Here is a 22,762-nt window from a genome sequence, read left to right on the forward strand (position 1 = left end):
CAGCCAAAAAAAGAGAGAGAAGTCTTTCCTGGGTTACTAAATGGAAAAATAAATTTGAAATTCAAATGTAAGGTTTTTTTTTTTTTTTATATAGATATTTCTTTAATAGTTTTAGTGAACTATAGTAACACTGTTAGAAACATTGAGCTTTCCTGAAATTTTCCAACAAATTAAAAGTTTGAGGGTGTAACTCTTTCAGTTGAAAAAATTATGATTTTTGTGACTAAAGCAAGCATGAAATACTTTTTTCATTTTTCTTTTACAATGCAGTTATAGTATAATAGTAGTATATTTCTGTTTAATTGTAATAATGATAATGTGTGTTATTCTATTATTATAGTTCACATTTTATACCCTTAATGTTGCAGGAATTTTACCCCGTAGTATTGACACTGGCTCCAAAACAAACAAGTGCAGAGCCCTGTGTAGGGGGTGCATGTAATATGTCTCCTGATTATTATGAATTGGATTCCTCTTCTGCAGTCCACTTCCTATGTTGTTTGTGTGCAGCTGTTAGAGGAAAAGCAGTATCAGACTCAGGTTACGGTGTGAATGTGGAACAAAGAGCAAGGCTTGACCCTGATCTCTGTACTCACACATACAAACACTTCTCAGCATTTCACCTCCAACTCTTGTATTCTCGGCCCCTGTGCTCGAGCCTCCCCATGAATGCTTGGCCTCTTGCTTTCATCCAGACCAGAACGCAGCCCTCCAGTTTGGCAAGTTCACTTTCACAAACACATCTGACACTTAACTGTGTTTTCCTTCAGCTGACCTCGTTTTCAACTCCATCGTATTGCCTTGTGTGCAGAGGCCAGTTTTAGCTCGGCTGCTTTTCATCCTACCCTGTGCCAGTGTTTGTCGATGTAATTCCTAACCTTGTCAAATGTGTCTTTATGCAGATTTGAAGAAGGACTGGTCAGATCACGCGCTGTGGTGGGAGAAGAAGAAGACCTGGCTGCTAAAGACGCACTGGACGCTTGATAAATACGGCATTCAGGCCGACGCCAGGCTGCTCTTCTCGCCGCAGCACAAGCTGTTGCGCCTGCAGCTGCCCAACATGAAGCACATGAGGGTGAAGGTCAACTTCTCTGACCGCGTCTTCAAGGCCGTGTCTGACATCTGCAAAACCTTCAGTGAGTGCTGCTGCTGCCTTCTCTAAAATATTACTCAGCTTTTTCATAACTCCATTAGCCTAACTCAATATCCCAGCTGGTCGTGAAGAACAGTAAGTCAGGATAATTGTGTTATTTTGAGAGATGGTGCTAAATCAGAATACAGCGACAGCTTAAAGGCCCCATCAAATGCACTGACAAACACAATTGTTTTCATGTGCTGATGTATTTCCTGTAGACCAATCCATGGGCACTTGCGTTTTAAAAAGCCAATAGCCTTTAGCTTTGTAACACCCCAGCTAATGTTAGCGTACTGCTAACAGTGAAAACTACCCACTGTTTTAAAAATAGCATGTGAAACAGTACATTATACGTATAGCAATAAACATCTAAAGTATGCTGTGTTGTCAGTAGAGGTCATCTGATATGGGTTTGTAATGGCTGATGTGGATATCTTGGACACTGATGCCAATATATATGATATCAATCAGTTTAAGGATAATAAAACAACAGTGCTGCAATTAGTAAATTTTTCACACATTTATTTAAATTATTTTGAAAATAATTTTCCTAAAATAAATGAATAAATTTAACTTGATTAATCTGTAGGGCTGGGTATCGTTCAAAATTTTTCCATACCGGTTTCTGAACGATACTTTTTTCGATACCAATTTTATGAAAACAGTTTTAACAAGATTTCATTATCTCAAAAAACTTTGTTGACATGATATGACTATATTTTGTTCCTTTGAGTCTGTATACATGTCAACAAAGTTTTCAGTTTACACTAGTGCGTGCTCGTTTTAAAACGCATGGCTCAGACAGAATCATCATTTCTATTCATTTATTCTAGGTTGTTAAAGACTTCAAGGAATTTAAAATCTTTATCCACTTTCATAAGCGGGTGTTTTATTTTCTTTCACCATATGTTTTATTATTAAATTCTGTCTTGTAGTATGTCTAATTATTTGAATGCATAAAAACTACTTGTTTTGAAATGTTGAAATGTTTTCTTTTTCCTCAGAAATTGTTCTGTATCTGGTTTTCAAATGAAGGCATAAAACATTAATTTAATTTCTCTTTTTAAAATCAAACTTTATTTTGGCAAACAATTTTACTATTAAAATTAAAACATGGAAGAAATGTTGTGTGAGCATTACTTAAAATAAGAGTTTTAATAATTTTAATAGTAGCCTAGTAGTAGCAGTATGTACACTCTGCTGAACAATATTAATATATTTCTGCCGCAGTGTCTTCCGAGTTAAACTGAACTTTTATTTTGACGGGTTTCCGGGAATACCTTTACAGTTCTGTGTGTATATGATATGACGCTAGTTTTACTCAAATCAAACGGTAAAATGCTCATGAAGTGACTCTCAGAGCAGTTCTGGAGCTGTTGTTCATGTATTTATGTCCTCATTTAGTGAGACGGCAGACGCTGAAATGTCACGCGCGCTTCAGTCTGTGTCAAGTAAGTGAAACTGCGCGATATAGAGAGCAGACTGCTCCGTACTCTTTATAATCGCTCTCGCGGAGGTCAAACACTGATCAATCAGCACTGCCTCACTTCTAGTCAAACACACCTAGTGCTGCAGGATTAGTGGCTCACTGATGTCAATGAGATTAACCCCTTAGGTATCGAAATTTGGTACCGAACGACAAGACGTTTTTCGATACTCGGTGGTATCGAGGCAATTCGGTCGGTGCCGAACTCGATACCCAGCCCGATTAATCTGTAAGAAAAAAAGCCTCTGAATTATAAACAGCACTGACGAGTAGAAGAGATATGTGTCAAAGCATCGGGGGAAAAAAACTGCACTCATCAAATCACTTCACAGGAACAATGTTAACACACAGGGTTTTGACAATAACTCTTTAGCAGCTAAAGTATCCCTAGTAGTATTGTTATACTTATTATGAATATTATTATAAAAATTATGTACAGGGATGTGATTTCTGTATTTTCCGACCTCTGAGGGATGACCCATATGTAGACCCATTGTAGATCAGGTTTTTTTTATTTTTTATTTTTGGGTGTAGGTTGTACAGTACTGTTTTTACTTTCGATTCGCTTGGTTTGAGCCGCTTTAATTTGCATTTGGGAACGCAACATTCGTCATTTAGAAACGTTTATAAATCTGTTGTTGTTTATAAAGAGAAGTTTCAGTGTCACATGATCTTCAGAAATCATAATAATATACTGATTTACTGCTCAACAAACATTTCTGATTATTATCAATGTTGACCACAGTTTTGCTGCACAATATTTTTTTGGAAACAATGATACCACTCAAACATTTGTATAAGATTAAAAAAAAAGAGAGAGAAATTAATAATTTTATTCATCATGCATGAAAGTGATAAAAAGTGAGTGAAGACATTTAAAATGATTTCTATTTAATAAATATTTGGATAAATGCAAATAAATGCAGTTTAAACTTTATATTTATCAAAAAATCCTGAAAAATAAAGTGTATCATTTCTACACAAAATACGAAGCAGCAAAATTCTTTTCAACATTGATAATAATCAGAAATGTTTCTTGAGTCAAATAAATTGTAATGATTTCTAATAGATCATGTGACACTTAAAACTGGAGTAATGATGAAGAAAAATCTGCTTTGCATCACAGGAATAACATTACATTTTATAATATATTAAAATTTTATTTTTATTTGTAATAATATTTCACAATATTTATTTTTATTTTTATTTTTTTACTTTATTTTGATCAAATAAATTCAGCCCTGACGAGCAGAAGATAGTTATTTCAAAATCATTAATTGTAATGTTTCCAAACTTTTGGCAGGTACTTTAATAATAATAACAATTCTATATACTTTACTATAATACATTATATTACTTTATTATATTATATTATAGTGTTATCATGATTATTAAATGCTGCTTTTTATTTTTTACAGGACAATATGTATGTTTACAATATAAGATATATCTTTTAATGTGCTAAAATGTGGTCAGATTTTCCTTCTTTTTTTGTCTCTAGCTGATCACATGCCTGAATGTAGTTCTTCTGAATGTATTTTAATTCATTCACATTCACACAGCATTGCAGCATTTCAGTTAAACCTATACTCCTCATATTCACAACAAACTAACAGAAAAATTGCACCATCTTAAAATGTAATTTGAATGTTCAATTTGAATTTGTCTTTAATAACTACTGTGAGCGCTCTAAATGAACCCAGACCCCTCACATCATAGGAGCTGCTTGTGTAGTTTGCTTTTTAACGTGCATCAGACAGATGTCGTTTTTGTCTTTTGTTCTCAGCGTCTCAATCTATGCGCTTCTCTTCATAAGACACTCACAAGTTGTCCGTTTCATTCTGTTGCTGTAAATGGACCTAACACAGAATTTGGCTCAAATAACACATGATGATGCTGATGATATTAACTACTGTGCATCATTGTTCTAGCTTCTGGAAAATCCTGTGGTACTGCTGTTGTTTGAGGCTTGAGTGTACTGTGATAATGCCATAGCACTGGTATCTAATAACTGAATTGGTTAAAGGTGTGCTTGACTCACATTTCTTGTTTTCTGGTCTTTTGACTGGTCTTTATTATTTGTTAAACACACTGATCTGTATTTGGTAGCATAGATAAGACCCAGCATGCCCTTGAACTGCTCCAAATCCTGTTTCGTAAACAGTTCTTATCAGTTTAACTGGCTAATGGTAACTTTTGTGTCCATATTTAGAAAACAAGGCCTTATGAGCACTTACAGGTTGAATCATTTTGCTGTCAATATTTGCAGAAAAAGTCTTTCGACCAGGAAAGAAGTCACATGACCTCCTCTCTCAAATCGATTTGAACTGATCCCAACTCTCTCTCTCTCTCTCTCTCTCTCTCTCTCTCTCTCTCTCTCTCTCTCTCTCTCTCTCTCTCTCTCTAACTCACACACACAAATATAGCATAAAATGTTGGTATTTACATTTATTATTTATGTGAATACTTCAATAGGTCAATAGGATTTATTGTTGTAAAATACCAAAATAAACATTAATCATAACTACAACATCACTAGAACATTTCCAAAGCAAAACATCTAACAACTAGGGGTTTGCAATATGTATCATCTGCGATAATATCATAATTAGTTTTTTTAACGATGTGCAATTTGACATTATCGAGTATTTTGCAAAAACCAAATAAAACACTCCTACAGATTGCATGCATTCGTTACGTGAAGTCTAGACTAGAGTGCGTGCGCATTTAGAGTGTGTTCTTTCACTGCATGATTCAGTCTAATACAATTATATTAGAATTAATTCACTTTCATTAATTCTGTTTTTGCTCCATTTCGCCAACAAAAAATAATTCCAAACAGCTACAGCACTGTTTTTTGCGTCTCTGAGCAACATGTCGGTGTTTCGTTCCTGAATGAATCGACTGTTTAAATGATTCGGTTCAGTCGCAATGACTCACTTGTTAACAGTGGCATGTTGCCACCTACTGGCGATTTTTAATTTCACATTCAAAGTATCTGTTAATTTTAAAATAATTTCAAATATCAGTATTTAATGTTTTATATTTAAAATATCAAAACATTATGCATTTGTAACTGCAGGTTAAATCACTCCATGTCCTAAACAGTGTGTAAATGCATCTAAATGCCACTTCAGATGCAACTTCTGCAAAGATTAATTTTGTTGATACTGGTTTCATTTTGTTTGGTAACAGTCTAAATGTCTTATTATTCCAATTGACTGATTAAATGTAACAATTTGACTCAAAAGATGCATACTTTTTAGAAAAAAAAATGGTTTTATTAAGGGTAAAATTGGCCATAAAAGGTGAAAATCAATTTAAACTTATATGAAAAGATACATTTTTACTGACCACACAGAATATGAAGAATATCAAAAACTGCAGCTGTCTACGGTAGTCAGATATCAGCAAAATAACGCACTCGGCAAAATATTGTCTAATCATTATCGGAAAAATCCCAAAAAATATTGAGAGAGAATTTTTTTCAATATCGCACACCCCTACTAACAACTATATTTGTGTCATTTCAAACCTAAGAAAAATGATTGATTTGAGAGAGGGTTTGATTCCAGTTTTTATTCCTCTTAACAATTTCAGGTCCTTAACGGTTTGATTTAATTATTATTTTAGTAGTCAGTACAAATAGATTGACGGCATGACCTGTTGTAGGTCACAGCGGATTTGAGAGATTTCATTTGTTTTAAGGTAAGACTTTAAAGTTTTTGTCTGTTTTTTTGGAAAGTATTGAGACACAGTTAGTTCTGAGAAAAGCCCCAGCATCATTTGTTTGTAAATGACACTTGAGTTAGATTTTTTTTTTCTAATGCAATGCTGGGGTCGACAATATAATTGGCCCGGTGGCCCGGACGTACTTTTAAAACCGTCAGGGCCACCAGATCGCTCCAACCACTAGCCCGGTGGGGCCAGTAAAAATAATGCCTCGATTAAAAAAAGTCTAATTTCACATTAATTACCTGTGGTTCTGTGTTTTGATTTCTGTTTAATCGTCTCGGTAACCACCGCTAACACGTTACGTGATCCCGACAGCCTTATGCTCCGTCTGCACCGCCTTGCTCGCTCCCGCGGTCACGCGCGCAAACTGCACACTGCTGCTCAGCACCTACCTATAGCTACTATTAAGCTAGGCTACATGTTTCTGAAACCCACATCACCCGGCCAAACGCCGGGTAAAAAAAGAGAAGGCAAGGAAGAGAAAATCACCAGAGGAATTGAGGGAAAGCGAAAGGGAGTACGAAAAGAAAAGGCAGAGAAAGTTTCAGCCCCAGTGGCGAGACCGCTGGAATTGGCTGGGCTTAGGGGTGTGTGATATGACGATTTTTGATCGTGGACGATAAAAATGTCTCCACCATCTGCTTTTGAAGAAATATCGTAGTATCGTGCTGCAGCACACATTCTGTCAAATACAGTTCTGGTGCCTCCGTCTCTATATACTGTACAACAGGACATACAGCAGTAGAGTTACTCAGACAGGACACTGCACTTATTCGCGATCGCAAAAGTACATTTGCACACAAGCCTTGCTGGTTAAATGTTTAATTCGCGCGCTGGTCTGCGCTTGTTCTGAGCACATACACCTGAAGCACGCGCACTAAAAAGCCTGTCTAACAGCTCCTCATTACTCAACTAACTTATCTTTTGCGCTAATACTGTCAAAACACACAAGGTTTACATACAGACTCAGTTGGTTATCTCTAAAATGAAAGTAAATAGTTAAGAGAGAAACGGATGCGTGCCTGTATATTAGATGCGTGCAGCTCTTAAAGGGACAGGACACTAAACATGCTGTCGACTGTCATTAAAGGGATAGTTCACCCTAAAATTTAATTTCTGTCATTATTTACTCACTCACATGTTGTCCCAAACCTCTATTAATTTCTTGTGCTGAACCCAAAAGAAGATATTTTGAAGAATGAGGGTAACCAAACAGTTGCTGGTCCACATTGACTTTGATAGGAAAGAACAATCCTGTGGAAGTCACTGAGGACCAGCAACTGTTTGGTTTCCACCTTCTTCAAAATAGCATTTATGTTCAGCAGAAGAAAGAAACTCATTCAGGTTTAAAACAACTTGAGTAAATGATGATATAAAAATAAAACATTATGACAGAATTGACAGACAGATGACAGAATATTAATTTGTGGGGGAACTATTCATTTAACGTTAACAAAACAACAAAACGCAAAGAGAAAAATCACTCACTATTCTTGACAGAAAAACTTTAATACAGTTGCTTTAGGAATCAGTCTATCTAGTGTTTTATTTTTATATTTGTTCATTCAATTTCATTGAATGCTCTGCTAAATACACCTATTGTACCTGAAAATAAAGCACTGTTTGTTTTATTTGTACATTATGTGTATTTGTAATTTGTATCTTTGTTCTTATTAAAAAATAAGAAAGATAGAATGATGACAAAGATTTTTATCTTCGCCCACTTTGGCCTAAATATGTCATGTCTTTTTTTTGTTTTTTGTTACCTTGAAAGGCTTTGTCTTTCTAGTTTGGCTGTAATGCTCAGACAACTTGTAAAACCAACATGACAAAGAATTGTGATAAAACCGTGAATCGTGATATTTAAAAAAAAACAAATCGTGATATGATATTTTTCCCATATCGCCCACCCCTAGCTGGGCTACGATCAAGAAAAAAAAGAGGTTTACTGTGAGCTCTGCAGATCAATGCCCACATATGCAGACAAGTAAGTTAGAGAAACGTTAACGTGTATGAAACCTATGGTATGAACATAATATAATGAATTGCTGTGTGACTACGGAGAATGAATCCTATGCAATTTATTTGCACTTGTTTCATGTTTTTGCACAGTTTTGCTGCACTTTGCACTAAACCTACCTTAAAAAAAAAAAATGTTATTCATGTTGTTAAAGCAAACTGTTCTTTTTCGTGATTATTGGGATCAATACCCGACGCGTTGACCTGGGCCAGTGAACTTCAAAAGACACTGGCCCAGAGGGCCAGTGGCAAATTTCCCTTATTGTCTACCCCTGCAATGGCATTCAGGTATTATTTAGTGTCCAGATGCTTTTGGGTCCCCAATAGCTGTATGTCTTGTAGAGCATGCGGAGTAGTGTGAGGAAGGGATGAAGTGCAGGGATGCTGTCTCTCTCTCTCTCTCTCTCTCTCTCTCTCTCTCTCTCTCTCTGTGTCTCAGCTGCCAGAGAAATTGGGAGTTTCTTTGGTGGTTTGGTTTCATAATTAAAAGTATTGCATTTTTCTCAACATTTTTAACTTGTATGTTCAAAAATATTTGCCCCCCAAACCCCCCTACATGGTTTATATTCTAAACTATGTCACCTTTTAGTGATTATCGTCAATTTGATTTAGCAGATACTATTTAAACTAAACTGAGCTAGACAATGACATCACTGAATTCAATAATGAAATGCCTTTAACTGACAATTGAGTGTTTAATCTTATTATTATACATTACTGACACTCTTAGGAATGCGGAAGTAAAGCGTGTCATGCAGCAGCCGATATTTCCAAACAACCGATAGTTTCAGCATTGAAGCCCATTCATTTCAGTGCTTCTCAAGCACAGTCGTCAGAAAGTTGAGGAAATTACAGCATTTTTTGCCATTTTAACGCATTAGTTTATCTCTCGGAAATCTGACCAGTAGTTGTATTTTATGAAACGCGTTATAGTTAATGTTTATTTTTAGATAATAGGCAGTATATGCTATATTTGCAGTTAGATAACGTGAGAAACACCTTAATAGCGATCATAACCAGATGCTAGTTGATGCTAGTTGTTTTCCATCTTTCTGTAATCTTTCTCTCCCTGAAGGAAGTTGAATTAACCCCATTCATTTCAGTATCTTTGGAGCATTTTCACTGGTAAGTTGATGAAATAACTGCTTTTTAAAATATTTTAACGCCTTAGCTGACCTATTCTTGAATAGTAATTAACCCTCTGGGGTCCGAGGTGATTTTGGGGCCCTTGAGATGTTTTGACATGCCCTGATATTTGTGCTTATTTCAGCTACTTATAACATACTATTGACCAACATGTTTTTTTTTTTGTATTCAACACAAACTGTGCTACAATAATATGTGACCAAGATGGATGTACATGTTTGCATATTTTAGAAAAAAAATATTATGCGTGGTTAGTAAGTTTTGGGGGAAAAAATGTAGCTGAAATAAGGCTATAAAAGCCACACAAAATAGTCCTGAATAAGACTTTTGTGTAATCAGTCTTGTAGGCTGGAATATTTACTTCACAATTATGTGAAAATCATTCATCATATAATTATATTATTATAGATACATTAGCTACAATAACTAAACTAGTTATCATAACTGTATTAAAATGTGAATAATAGATGACCATAGATGAAGAAATATATATTAATATAACACATTTTACATACTAATTAGATTTCTTATACTCTTTAAATAAGCATAATTTATTTCATCATTAGTCTGCACATCCACAGGAATAAGAGTAACACAAAGTCATGCCTCAAGTCTCCAATCTTTATTAAGCAGTTTACACTATTTATGCTTTGCATACAAAGAATCTTATCCTGTGTGTTGCATTGTACTGTTTTTACTCCTCCATAGTTAAACAAGAAAAACCCATTAATATTATTTCCATTAAACTCCACAGACAAACGTTGTTACTTTGTTGTTGTCTGACCCGATTAATCCCATTCAAACCTATGGACAGCGCGGAGCTGTTAGGAACCATTGAGAGCTCCATGAAGCACGTGACGGCGCGGCGGCGAGATCAAAGCGTGTCGCAACTCTGTTTCTCAGCGGCTCTGGTCAGCACCAAGCTTCAGACACGCCCTCCGTCAAGCGGTGATGCTGACGCCCCGTTGAAGCAGCGCTGCGCAGAATGATCACCGTATGACATCAAAGTACCGCAAGAGCGATTTGAATGCATAGGATCGACTGCTCTCTTATCCTCTCGTGGTACTTTGATGTCATCCGGTGATCATTCTGTGAACGCTCCTATTGACTCCGTTTAGTTCTGCCGCCTTGTTACACGTCACGTGAGTGACAGCGGACCGTGGCCAATGAGGGAGAGGAGAAAAGTGATCGAGATTTATGATTGCTTGGTGAATTAATAGTGTTTTGTTATTGTGTGAGTGACCAATAACGCCTGAATGCAGCATGATCTGAATGCAGGGAAATACACGGAAGTGAATCGCCGTCATTTAGAAATGAGATCGCATTTATGTATGAATCGAGATCGTGATTTTTTTTTTCTTTCCGATTAATCGTGCAGCCCTAGTGTGTGTATTATTTGCCTTCTAGAGCGAGCGGACTGCATTTCTGCAGAGCGCTTCACCTAACACAAGAACTGCTCATCAGAGACTAAATAAAATGAGAAATGTGTGGTTTCTCAGTCACAGAGTTTCTTGTGAGTTACGGCTGTTTGATTTGGGAGCGTTTGCTGAAGGATCTTCTGTTTGTTGATTGGAATTTCAGAGGAGGCGCTCGCTCACTCCCAGCACTCCAGTGACCTGCTGCAGTTCGCTCGCATATGGCTGTAAAAGGGCAGACTCGGAGAGAGAGAGAACTGCCATCTGGTAGTTCTTAAAACCTCTGGAATGCTTTTGCTTTAGTAACACAACTAAACAAGCCATTCCTGCCAAGCCGTGAAGCCCCTCCCCAACACACTTGCACTCCGTCACACTCGTTTCCTCCAGCACTGTGGAAAATCCAGGGAGTGCGTGTCGTCCTGCCATAAAGTAGACTAAAGTAGGGGAGAATTAAACTGCAAGAATTTCAATAAAAAGTCATTTAATGCTGAAACTGTCACTGCCAATTACTGGCAATGGTTTTTTTGAATATATTTTACTCTGGATGCAAAATCTCTATTAGAATTTCATCATGTACTTATTGGAGTCGTCCTCTCAAGGCTTCTTTAGATCGCAGGTCTGCTTTAGACATCTTTAGACACTGTTTAAGGGCCCTCAGATTTCCCTCTGTGGAAAATGCTGACGAAATCCAGTCACAACAATGGAATTTACAGTACAGCATGCAATGCCATGGAATTCAGCAACTTATGAATAAATAAACCAAAGGGCTTTTAACTTAATCTTATCATGATGTGGACTAGTGCCTATGAATATTAAACTGCAAAAGGACTGCTATTGAAAAATGAAGTCTGCTTGTTCTCCATGTCTATAGTAGTAATAATAATAATAATAATAATAATAATAATAGTAATAAAAAAATTTAAAACTTTTGAAATTTTTCTTCCTTTTTTTTTTTTTTTTTTTTTTGTACAACGGAAGACCTGTTGTACAGAACTTTGTCTACAAATAAAAGAAAGTTAAATTTTTAATTTCATTAAATTGTAAGAGATTTGCACTGTAAAGCACTCTAATAATAATGATAATTTAATGGAATCCTGAAAAATGTAAACAGGAACACAGCATTTGGGGAAAATGTTTTTATAAAAATTTTGGAAAAAATAAAGCATAATTCATAGGGCCCTATTTTTTCCAAACATTAGAAAATAAAATAAAATTGCATGAACTTCACGACTTTAATTAGACATGCTTTTTGATTACTTAAATTTAATTTAAACATTAAAATATTAAGTAAAAATAAAACACATTATTTGTTGGGTAGACTTGTAATAGTTGAGTTTAAGAATTTCAGTAGTGCTTGCACATGCAGAACATTTGTATAATTTTGTAATTAATATTATGTGAATAATTAATACAATTCTATGTGGAACATGTCCTCTAGCAGCGAAGCACGAGAAAAACCTCAGACTCCCTGATATGATGGGAGTATAAAGAATGAACCACGTGTTCAGCCCTGTAAGCATTACATCATGGCTACATCTATAGATTCAAACATTCAAGATAGAGGATAAATCACATTAAGACAACTTGTTTTAAAAATGTACATTAGATATGTATGACTTGTAATGTGCTTGTTTTCATCTAGATTTATTGACGCTTGCATATGTCTGTTTCTAAGTCTACTGCATGTCTTTTTCTGTTGAAATGACCTTCGGAGTCTGAGACATCTTGTGTCTTGAGGGTGATGATCTGGCTTTTTAATTAGAAAAGAGTCCCTCTTCCACAGACATCCGGCATCCTGAGGAGCTCTCCTTACTGCGCAAGCCCCGCGACCCCAAGAAGAAGAAGAAAAAGCTGGAGGAGGCGGAGGAGGAGGCGCTGGAGCTGGAAGGACCACTGCTCACTCCTGGATCAGGTATGTCTCAGATCGCCGTTACCATTCCTCTGAGAATGTCAGTGCACTGATCTCTCTGTCCTTAACTTCTCAAAATAAGAAATTCCATAAAATTCCATTTTAGGAAATGGTAGGGTTTTTTTTTTTTTCCAATAACTAGTGAACTGCCTACATGAGTCAACATTATGACCATCTTGGAACACAATAAGTCATTGGTTTTCAGTCCTAGTCTTGAGGTTCAGCCGCGCTGCACATCTTCTGCGTCTCCCTTATTTAACAGACCAGATTCAGATCATCAGCTCGTTTGGAGAGAGCTAAACTAAGTTTCTGTCTCTGAAAGCTGAAAAATGCTGCCTCTGCAGACAGGATACAGAGGTAGGAAGGTGTTTTGAATCCAGTGTTCATCTCACATCCAGTCTACTGAGATATTCATCTGACTAGTTTTTGAAAGCAGGATATGATGTATTCTTCACGGCCTGTGACTGTGCATGCAGTTCTGTTGAAGTTGAGCTAAATAAAATGGGCGTCTGTCCGGTTGGTGATCAGGTGTTTTGTTTTTGTTTACCAGCTTTTTCACTTTTGATGTAATTTCTCCTAATAAAATAGAATTATAGTAATTAAATATTTGGTTATCTCAAAAGCTTGCTCTGTTTTATTGTAGATCGTTGGACCGTTATTCTGCCTCAAAAGGTGAGGCCACAAGTCAGCTGCATAAACTGAATAAATTATAAAAGAGATCTATTAAATCAGTTTTATTTTCCCCCTCAAATTCCTCCTTTTCTGAAATCTGTTTTAATATTTAATTCAATTTTAGTCATTAAAAAGCTTGTCTAATTAACTGGAATCTTGAAGCTTATACAATTTAACAGCAATTTATTAACATTGTAACAAAAGCAAATTTTTAGGGCCCTATGAATTCAATTTTTTTCTCTGTTTTAATTGCTTTAATTATGTTTTAAAAGCATGTCTAATTAATTGAATTCATAAAATATAATTCTTACAATAAAAGTGCCCCTTTTGTCAGGTTTTATTCCTTAATTTGATTATCACCATTATGTATTAAATCAGAAATCAGAAAAAAGTAGATAACAGATTTTCAGGAAAAATATTTTTGTAATAAATTCTGTCCTTATTTTCTACATCGCTGCATCAGGGCACTAAAGATGTGCTAATGTGAAATGTCCAGTGCTCTGGGTCCCTTAGACAAGATTGAAAACCAGTTATAAATGCCCAAGCAACTCAACCCAGTTGATTTTAATAGAGTTAATGGTTAATTAGCGTAATGGTACTTCTCTCTGCAACAAACCTGAGGCATGGTTCATATCCGTCACAAATCATGTGGGTGGGGTTACACGCCGAGGTGCTTGGGATTTGAGGTTAGGTTGAATCTTAAACCCAAGTATGAGCAATAGATAGCGATGGTTGACTTAAGCAACTCTGATTGTCGTGCCACATCGCATTGCTTGTTTGCGTCGTACACAGTGTTTGATGGTTTGGAACCCATGAAGCTCCATAATGATGCGTGTGTGGTTGAAGAGCAGGAAAACAAAAGGCTTATGTTGAAACAGTGCTGAAATGAGAAATGTGTGGGTTGAGAGCAGTGTATCATTTGCAGGCCTGCTGCTCTCGCTCTAACTTCGGAGCGTGAATGGTTCAGATTCCGCACATATTTGGTCACGCTGCCATTTTGAAACAGAGCAGCTACATCACCCCACGCATGATGCGCTACAATCCATTAACGATGCACAGAGGACAGACTCCATCTCCTCAGGTCGACATGAATAGGGTCTATTGTCCCAGGGCCCTTGTGCAACGCGTCCCCCATGCAAACTCAAAACGCTTGTGTCTGGGATCTGTTCTCCACTTGTTCCTTCATTACTACCATTTAACCTCATGATGACCCTCATTAAAATAGTGCAGGACTCCCGATGTTTAGGGTCCATAAAGACGCTGGTTTTTACCACACAAAGGCTCTTTTAGGAAGGAGAAAATGGAACGGGAGCTGCCATGAGCCGTTTTGGCCCACAACGGGAAATGAGCCGAAGACCCGGCGCTTGATCTCCTCTCAAGAGGGATTTCAGTACGAGTTGCCGTGATAGGGATCGCTTTGATTACGGCGTGAGCAGGACATGAGCTCCACCCATAAGTATTGTTGCTGATTTCCCTTCCTCTACGGATCTTCAAACAACACAATCTGCTCTGGAAGTAGAGCTCTGTCCTCCCCTGGTCTGTGTCTGGACTTTCATACGCACATTTATTCATTTAGCAGATGCTTCTATTCAAAGCAGCTTACAGAAGAGGAACAAAAGCAATTTGTCAAAGAGACTTCAATATTTGTAATATACAATGCCTTGTTTATTAGACAACTAGACTAGAAAGTAAGCTAGAGAAGAGCAGAAACATTGATTGATTGATTGATTGATTGATTGATTTACTTATGTGAGAAGCTAAAGGTACAAATACCATGTTCTTTAGAAGGACTAAAAATGTTACGATGAAAGGTTTTATAAACCTTTATTTGACGCATGCCATACTGTAAGTCTATCCTGCACACAGTCTCGTTTCAGTCAAATACATTATGCTGTCTACCCTGATTAGTCTGATTTAATGTTCTCTAAGTATATGTATTGATCCGTGTTTATATATGAATGCAAGCCTAAATTAGATCTGTTTATCATATTAGGCCATTGTGTCTCTTCAGAAGACTTGGATTAAACCACTCTCTTCATATGGATTTCTTTTAGATCAAAGTTTTGGCTGCATTTAATGAAGGGACAGAAATCTCTCAGATTTCAATAACATCTTCATTTGTGTTTCAAAGATTAACAAAATCTTATGGATTTGAAACACAAAAGTTTAGGAAATTATGACAATCTTGGGTCTGCCCTATCAAGGGAACTTTTTATTTATTTTGAGATATTAGTTCTTTTCTTTTTGAAACTTTGGTTACTTTTGATGTCTTGTCTCATTTTGCATGGTAACGCTTTCCTTTTCCTCCAAGCTGTTAATCTCTTTAATCTATCCTTTCATTCCCCCCCTTTCTCTCTTTATTTTTTCCTTTCTCCATTTCCTTCCATTCCTCAAGCCTCTGAGATACTATACATTGGACCGGTAAAAGGTAAGGCTCGCTGTTTTCTGGCTTCCTGCATTGCTTCCTTCACCTCCTCTCACCACAGCTGGAGCAGTCACCTGACCACTGCTGACTCTGAGAAATCCCTGACTCTGGTCACCTGACTCTCTGCTTCAGTGACACCTCAGCTGATGGCGGTCATGAGATGAGCTTTGCCCAAACGCTACATTCCCTTACATTCCCTTATCGGTTCTCAGTTTTGCTTGTTTAAATTGTCTCGCTTTGTCCTAAAATCTATTTAAAGTAAGGGATCCAATACTGAAAGGTCAGGTCAGGGAGCTACCCAGCAAATAGTGCTTGGTGTTATTATTTTAGCCCAGCCAATACTGACATCGATTATTCAAGCTTTTATCTGAAGCTCATCGTAACTGGTTATAAAAACAAGTGGGCATATTAGGATGCATGTGCACATGATGGACAGGATGTGTGTGCACTGAACAGTTGTAAGTTTACTAAGGCTCAAGGTTCTGTATGGAGTACGCATGTGACATACAAAGAACCTTGCATTTTTAATGCGGTTTGATTTAAGAGCATCCCTATTACACTCTGCAAAAGTCTTATTTTATTGCTGCAGTTGGAAGGAAGGAAATACCAATTCTTGCCAGGCAGCAAAACAATAGTGGTCAAAATAGTCAAATGATAGAGAAGTTGTGAAGGCAAATATACAGAGATTGGAAATAAAATAGAGGAAAGGGCCAATAACAAATTCATCATGCAAATAAATGCAAGAAAGAATGCTCCGTATGGAAATTAGATATTGGTGCACTCCTAAGACTAAGATATGTCCCTGCAACTGTTTTCATTGGTGCTGAATCTCCAACGCCACAGAAAAGTTGTGGTCTTGGAATTTGAATTGAATGTGACAAATTGAATTGCCATCAAATAAACGCCTCAAATAAAGGTTTTATCCTGCAGGCTGCACGCAAAAACAAGCATTAGGCGTAACCAGTGTAGTCCAATCCACAAGCAAATTACTATATTACTAGTTTTATTTATTTTTTTGGTGATTCTTATAATGAATTGCTCCAGGTTTAACCAGTCTTTCGTCAGCTCGACTGGGTTAATCTAAATTCACAAACGTATGTAGCGTTCTCTGTGCATTCAACTGAAGCCAGCAGATATAGAGAGAGTGTCTAGACTTCTTTTAACCCCCCCCAACCACACCACACACACACACACGCACCAATTCAAGCTCTCTGACTTTTCCAGTCAGCAAGGTTTTAGGGTTGGATTGTAACTACTGTTTTCAGCCCAGAACTGCTGTTTCTATGGTGGAATGAGAGTGATGGATGGGCATCAGCCCAGGAACCACCAGAGGAGCCGTGTTGGTGGAAAAAAGGGGCATTAATGCTTTGCTGAATCGTTCAGAGCATTTACTGAATCAACATCTGACTCACTCTCGAAATGAAGCCAGGTTTAAGAAGCAACAATCACCGTTTCGGTACAACAGACTTTAAATGGATAATGAATAACAAAAAAATAAATATACTGTAAAAAATCCATGTAAATCAAATAGTTTAATCCAAGTCTTTTAAGGACATAAGGATTGATTTGCTTAATGAACAGATTTAACGAGTGCACATATTTGCTTGGCATATGAGAACAACCCTCATTGGTTCTTGAGGAAGTTCATATGTGCTTGAATGACACATGAGAATGAACCTCATTAGTTTTCTCACATTCACAAGCACTGAGAGCTTCTGTTTACCACATAGACCTTAGTCAATGTAGCATCATGTTCACATTAATGAAAGAGGGATAGATGTACAGTCCATTAGATTGCACAGATGTTTTTAACAACATACCAAATGTTCAGCTGAAGAAACTGTTTTAGCCCATAAAACAATTATAAACCTTTATTTGACGCATGCCAGTCTATCCTGCACACAGTCTCGTTTTCAGTCAAATACATTATGCTGTCTACCCTGATTAGTCTGATTTAATGTTCTCTAAGTATATGTATTGATCCGTGTTTATATATGAATGCAAGCCTAAATTAGATCTGTTTATCATATTAAGCCATTGTGTCTCTTCAGAAGACTTGGATTAAACCACTCTCTTCATATGGATTTCTTTTAGATCAAAGTTTTGGCTGCATTTAATGAAGGGACAGAAATCTCTCAGATTTCAATAACATCTTCATTTGTGTTTCAAATATTAACAAAATCTTATGGATTTGAAACAAAAAAGTTAAGGAAATTATGACAATTATCATTTTTGAGTGAACTAACATTTTAATATTAAAAACTATTTAAGTTTTTAAAAATAGCACTCTTAGAGCTGAAATTATTTACAAAAAATCTGAATAGAGTCTAAGTTTGAGCCAAAATAATTACAGAAAATGAATTAAAAAAAGAGGCCTTGCAGCACTGTTATTATCTAAACAGTTTAACATTTTGCTTATGAGCGAGTGAACACTCCTCCACGCTCGCTGTTCATTGTTTTACACGTGCCTTCAAGCATGAGTCTGAGCTGAAGCGTCAGTGTGATGTGTGTTTGTGGATCAGGATTCATTTGAACATTCCCAAACAGTGCGTAGAGTCGAGTAAACATCCAAAGGCAGGCCTCCTCAGTTCCCCGATGGGAGTGGAAACCCCTCTAGTGACCTTCCTCTGAGTTTCTGAGAAGGGCTGCGAGCCTCCCTCATGCCTCCTCCAGCCCTCTGTCTTTTCTCATGACCTTTGCCACCCCACAGGCACTTCCTGTCCCTCTATATGACTGTGGCCTCTCACTGCCACATATGTGGTTTTGCTTCTGTGTTTTACTCACTCTGAGATTGGTCGCTTGAGTGGTTAGAGAAGAATGTGTAGTGTAACTGTGTGATTTGTCTGATTTATGACAGCAGATAAACAAGTGTATTCAGTTGACAGATTATGGTGTCTTCACATAAAATTGCATATTTGCCCTGCTAGCAGAAGTTTATTTTTGCATTGCATTATTGCTCTCACAGCCTGATTTTGGTGGTAATGTCTAAGACATTTTGTGTGGGCTGTCAGTGCTTTAAAGGATTCATTTGAATATATCTTATATATTGAATTTGCTTAATTTGTTTTTCTTTTCAAATTTTTCAGATTTCTTTTCTAAATTCAATTTTCAGGTTTTTTATTTTATTTTTTAAAAGAAATAAAGATGTTTTATTGATGCTAATGGCTTATGATTAGTGGTTGACCGATTAGTGGTTGTTTTTTTTGACAGCCGATGCCGATATCTTGGAAAGCAGGGTGGCCGATGGTCTATATAAAGCCAATATAATTTTGTTTATTTTAATTAATATTTAATACATTTTAAGTCATTTGAAAATGTATTAAAAAAATAAATGTTTAAAATAAACATAAAATACTTTGTCATCTAAAGTATAATTTCACAAATATTTAAATAATATTTAAATATTTAATAAAAAAAAAAAAAAAAATAAATATATATATATATATATATATATATATATATATATATATATATATATATATATATATATATATATATATATATAATTAAAAAGGAAGTAAACACTGTAACCAACAGGGCACTCGGTATTCTGGGATGTTTGTGTGCATTGGGAATCATATTTTTTCAAATAAAGCCAAGGTAACACTAATTTTACATACAGCACACAGTGAAAATTATTAATTTGAAATCACAATTTTAAAGTTTGTCGATCGCGCGTCTCCAGTGAAGCTGAACTCGCATCCTGTCCGCATTCAGTTCACACGGACCGACCGTCACACAGAGAACACGCGACCATGCAGGATACAAATGCACACTTTATAAGATCTCACAGCTGGATTCGACTAGTCTACAAGGTTTGTGAAATTAAATGTTCATTAGTCATTCAAAGATTTGTTTAAATTATATAAATGCGCATTTGCTGAATGCTGAAGGCAAATGAGAAAGTATTATAATGTTTGCCTTTCTATTACTAATAATATAAAAACAATCATTATAATACTTTTTTGTATACCTTTTTAAATTCCTTTGTTTAACAGTTCTATCTGATTATTAGACAGACTTCTACAGAACTGAACAACGGCAGTGAACAAGGAGAATGTGAGTGCTGTGTGCTCAAGCGCTGCCGTTGTAAGAAAACAGAAAACCTTATCGGCTGATACTGATATTTAAAAAAAAGCCAGATATCGGCCGATATATCGGTCGACCACTACTTATTATAATTTTATATATATATATATATATAGATATTTTTTTTAATTATTTAATTATTTTTGTTTATAAACTGATAAATATGACTGACATTTATACAGTAAATTACTAGAGGTCCATTAAGTGTGACTCCTCCTGTTGTTTTTATATTCACAATATGGGACAGCCTCTCTTAACTTTTAAATATGTTTGCTACATAAGTATATTTTAAGGACACTTGCTCTCATTAAAGTTTTCTTTTATTGATGTAGTTCATTAGGTGTCATGCTTTCACTAGCTCTAGTTATCTAAATGAAGGTTATAGTTAGTCTTTGTGGGTGTTGTATCATGACATACGTCATAGCTGATGAACAGCTGATACTATGTAATATTAATGAACATCCAGGAGTCTCCATTTAATAATAACCAGCAGGACCTGTGCAATTTGAGGTCCTTATGCGGATTGGGAAAATTGCTCCAGTTGTCCTGTAGGCATTAACTGAAGTGTTTAAAGAATGATGCTGCACTAATGGACTGAATGTGTTAATGGTGTGTGGTGATAACAGCTGTAACGGTGTACTGAGACCCAGCTGATGCTCGGCTCCTGATTCACCGGGTTCATAGAGATGCCAGTCACCTCCTGGACCCCTTATGCTGCTGGATGTGCTCGCTGCTGTGTGTGCACTCTGTTCAACTCTGTGTTTTACTGTGTGTTTTCTGCATGCTGCTTTCATCAGAACTGTGCAGTCATGTGATGTGACTGGTGATTGTGTGAACAGCAGTTTCTTGTGCTTTTTATGGTGATTTTCAGTCACTGGATTTGGTACACGTATCTGGCTAGGAGTGGGCGGTATGACAATGTTCTACAAAGTTATTTTTGCAGAAAATTTAACCAAATAATTTGTTTTATAGAAATGTGGAAAATCCCTGTTTAATCTTGAGTAACATCTTACAACCCGAATTCCGGAAATGTTTGGATGTTTTAAATTTGAATAAAATGAAAACTAAAACACTTTCAAATCACATGAGCCAGTATTTTATTCACAATATAACATAAATGTTTAACGGAGAAATTTTACGCTTATCCACTAAATGATCTCATTTCAAATTTGATGCCTGCTACAAGTCTCAAAAAAAGTTGGCACGGGGGCAACAAAGAGCTGAAAAGCAAGAATTTTTTTAAAAGATTCAGCTGGGAGAACATCTAGCAACTAATTAAGTTTATTTACATCAGATCTGTAACATGATTAGCTATAAGAGGGATGTCTTAGAGAGGTAGAGTCTCTCAGAAGTGAAGATGGGCAGAGGCTCTCCAATCTGTGAAAGAGTGCATAAAAAGACTGTGGAATACTTTAAAAACAACGTTCCTCAACATCAAATTGAAAAAGCTTTGCAAATCGCATCATCTACAGTTAATAACATCAAAAGATTCAGAGAAACCCTCAGACGACACTGCATCACTCATCGGCATGATTCTGTCATTGACATTATTAAATGGGCCCAGTAATACTTCCAGAAACCACTGTCGGTAAACACAATCCGCCGTGCCATCTGCAGATGCCAACTAATGCTCTATCATACAAAAGCCAGCATCTCTGATGGTATGGGGTGCATACCGTATGGGCAGCTTGCATGTTTTGGAAGGCACTATGAATGCTGAAAGGTATATAAAGGTTTTAGAGCAACATATGCTCCCCTCCAGACGACGTGTATTTCAGCAGGACAACGCAAAACCACATACTGCAGCTATTACAACAGCATGGCTTTGTAGTAGAAGAGTCCAGGTGCTGAATTGGCCTGCAGCCCAGCTCTTTCACCTATAGAGAATGTTTGGCGCATCATTAAACGGAAAATGCGTCAAAGATGACCACAAACTCTTCAGCCGCTAGAAACCTATATCAGGCAAGAATGGGACAAAATTCGAACCCCAAAACTCCAGAAACTCATAACCTCGATGCCCAGACGTCTTCAAACTGTTTTGAAAAGAAGAGGAGATGCTACACCATGGTAAACATGCCCCCGTTCAAACTATTTTGAGACCTTTAGCAAGCATCAAATTTGAAATGAGCTCATTTTGTGCATAAAATTGTAAATATTTCTCTTTTAAACCTTTATGTTATCCATGTTCTATTTTGAATAAAATATTGGCTCATGTGATTTGAAATTCTTTGTTTTCATTTTATTCAAATTTAAAAAATGTCCCAACATTGCCAGAGTTTGGGTTGTCAATTTTATCTTAAAAAATCTTAAATTATATATTTTAAAATTTAATGGACTCAAACCAGAAAACAAGATTATTTATAACAAATGATGACAGAGTAGATGATGCAAATTAGCTGCACAACTGTTAGTGTTATTATTATTATTATTATTATTATTATTATTATCATTTTTAATAATTTGACTTTTTTTTAATGGACTGTGAGCTACACATCACAGTCCGTAAAAAGGGCCCATTTATAATTGTCTGTTTTTTAATAATGTACATTTATAATAATTATTTTGTTGTTAAACTGCCTTGGAATAAATTGCATAAAACGTCAACGATGCTGCATGCAAATTTGACACATTTCTCTCTTCTGACCAACATAATCTTGATATGTTTTCCTTTTTTTGTAAAGTGTGGGTTATTTTTTTTGTGTGTGTGAAAAAGGTCCAAAGCTATTTTTGC

At 36.3% G+C, this 22,762-nt stretch overlaps 1 protein-coding gene across 4 annotated transcripts in view; it reads left to right on the forward strand.

Annotated features, from left to right (window-relative positions):
* LOC306850672 (fermitin family homolog 2-like) overlaps positions 1-22,762 on the forward strand; it is a 64,009-nt gene that overhangs the window by 20,371 nt on the left and 20,876 nt on the right. For 2 of the 4 annotated variants that reach the window (XM_079386451.1, XM_079386450.1), the window contains exons 3-5: positions 903-1,136; positions 12,720-12,848; positions 15,913-15,945. In XM_079386451.1, the coding sequence (XP_079242577.1) occupies positions 903-1,136; positions 12,720-12,848; positions 15,913-15,945 (396 nt within the window). The remainder of the gene's footprint in view (positions 1-902; positions 1,137-12,719; positions 12,849-15,912; positions 15,946-22,762) is intronic. The other 2 variants (XM_079386453.1, XM_079386452.1) reach the window with 1 other exon arrangement.

This window comes from Barbus barbus (assembly GCF_936440315.1).
Source record: "Barbus barbus genome assembly, chromosome: 30".
NCBI classification, from domain to species: domain Eukaryota; kingdom Metazoa; phylum Chordata; class Actinopteri; order Cypriniformes; family Cyprinidae; genus Barbus; species Barbus barbus.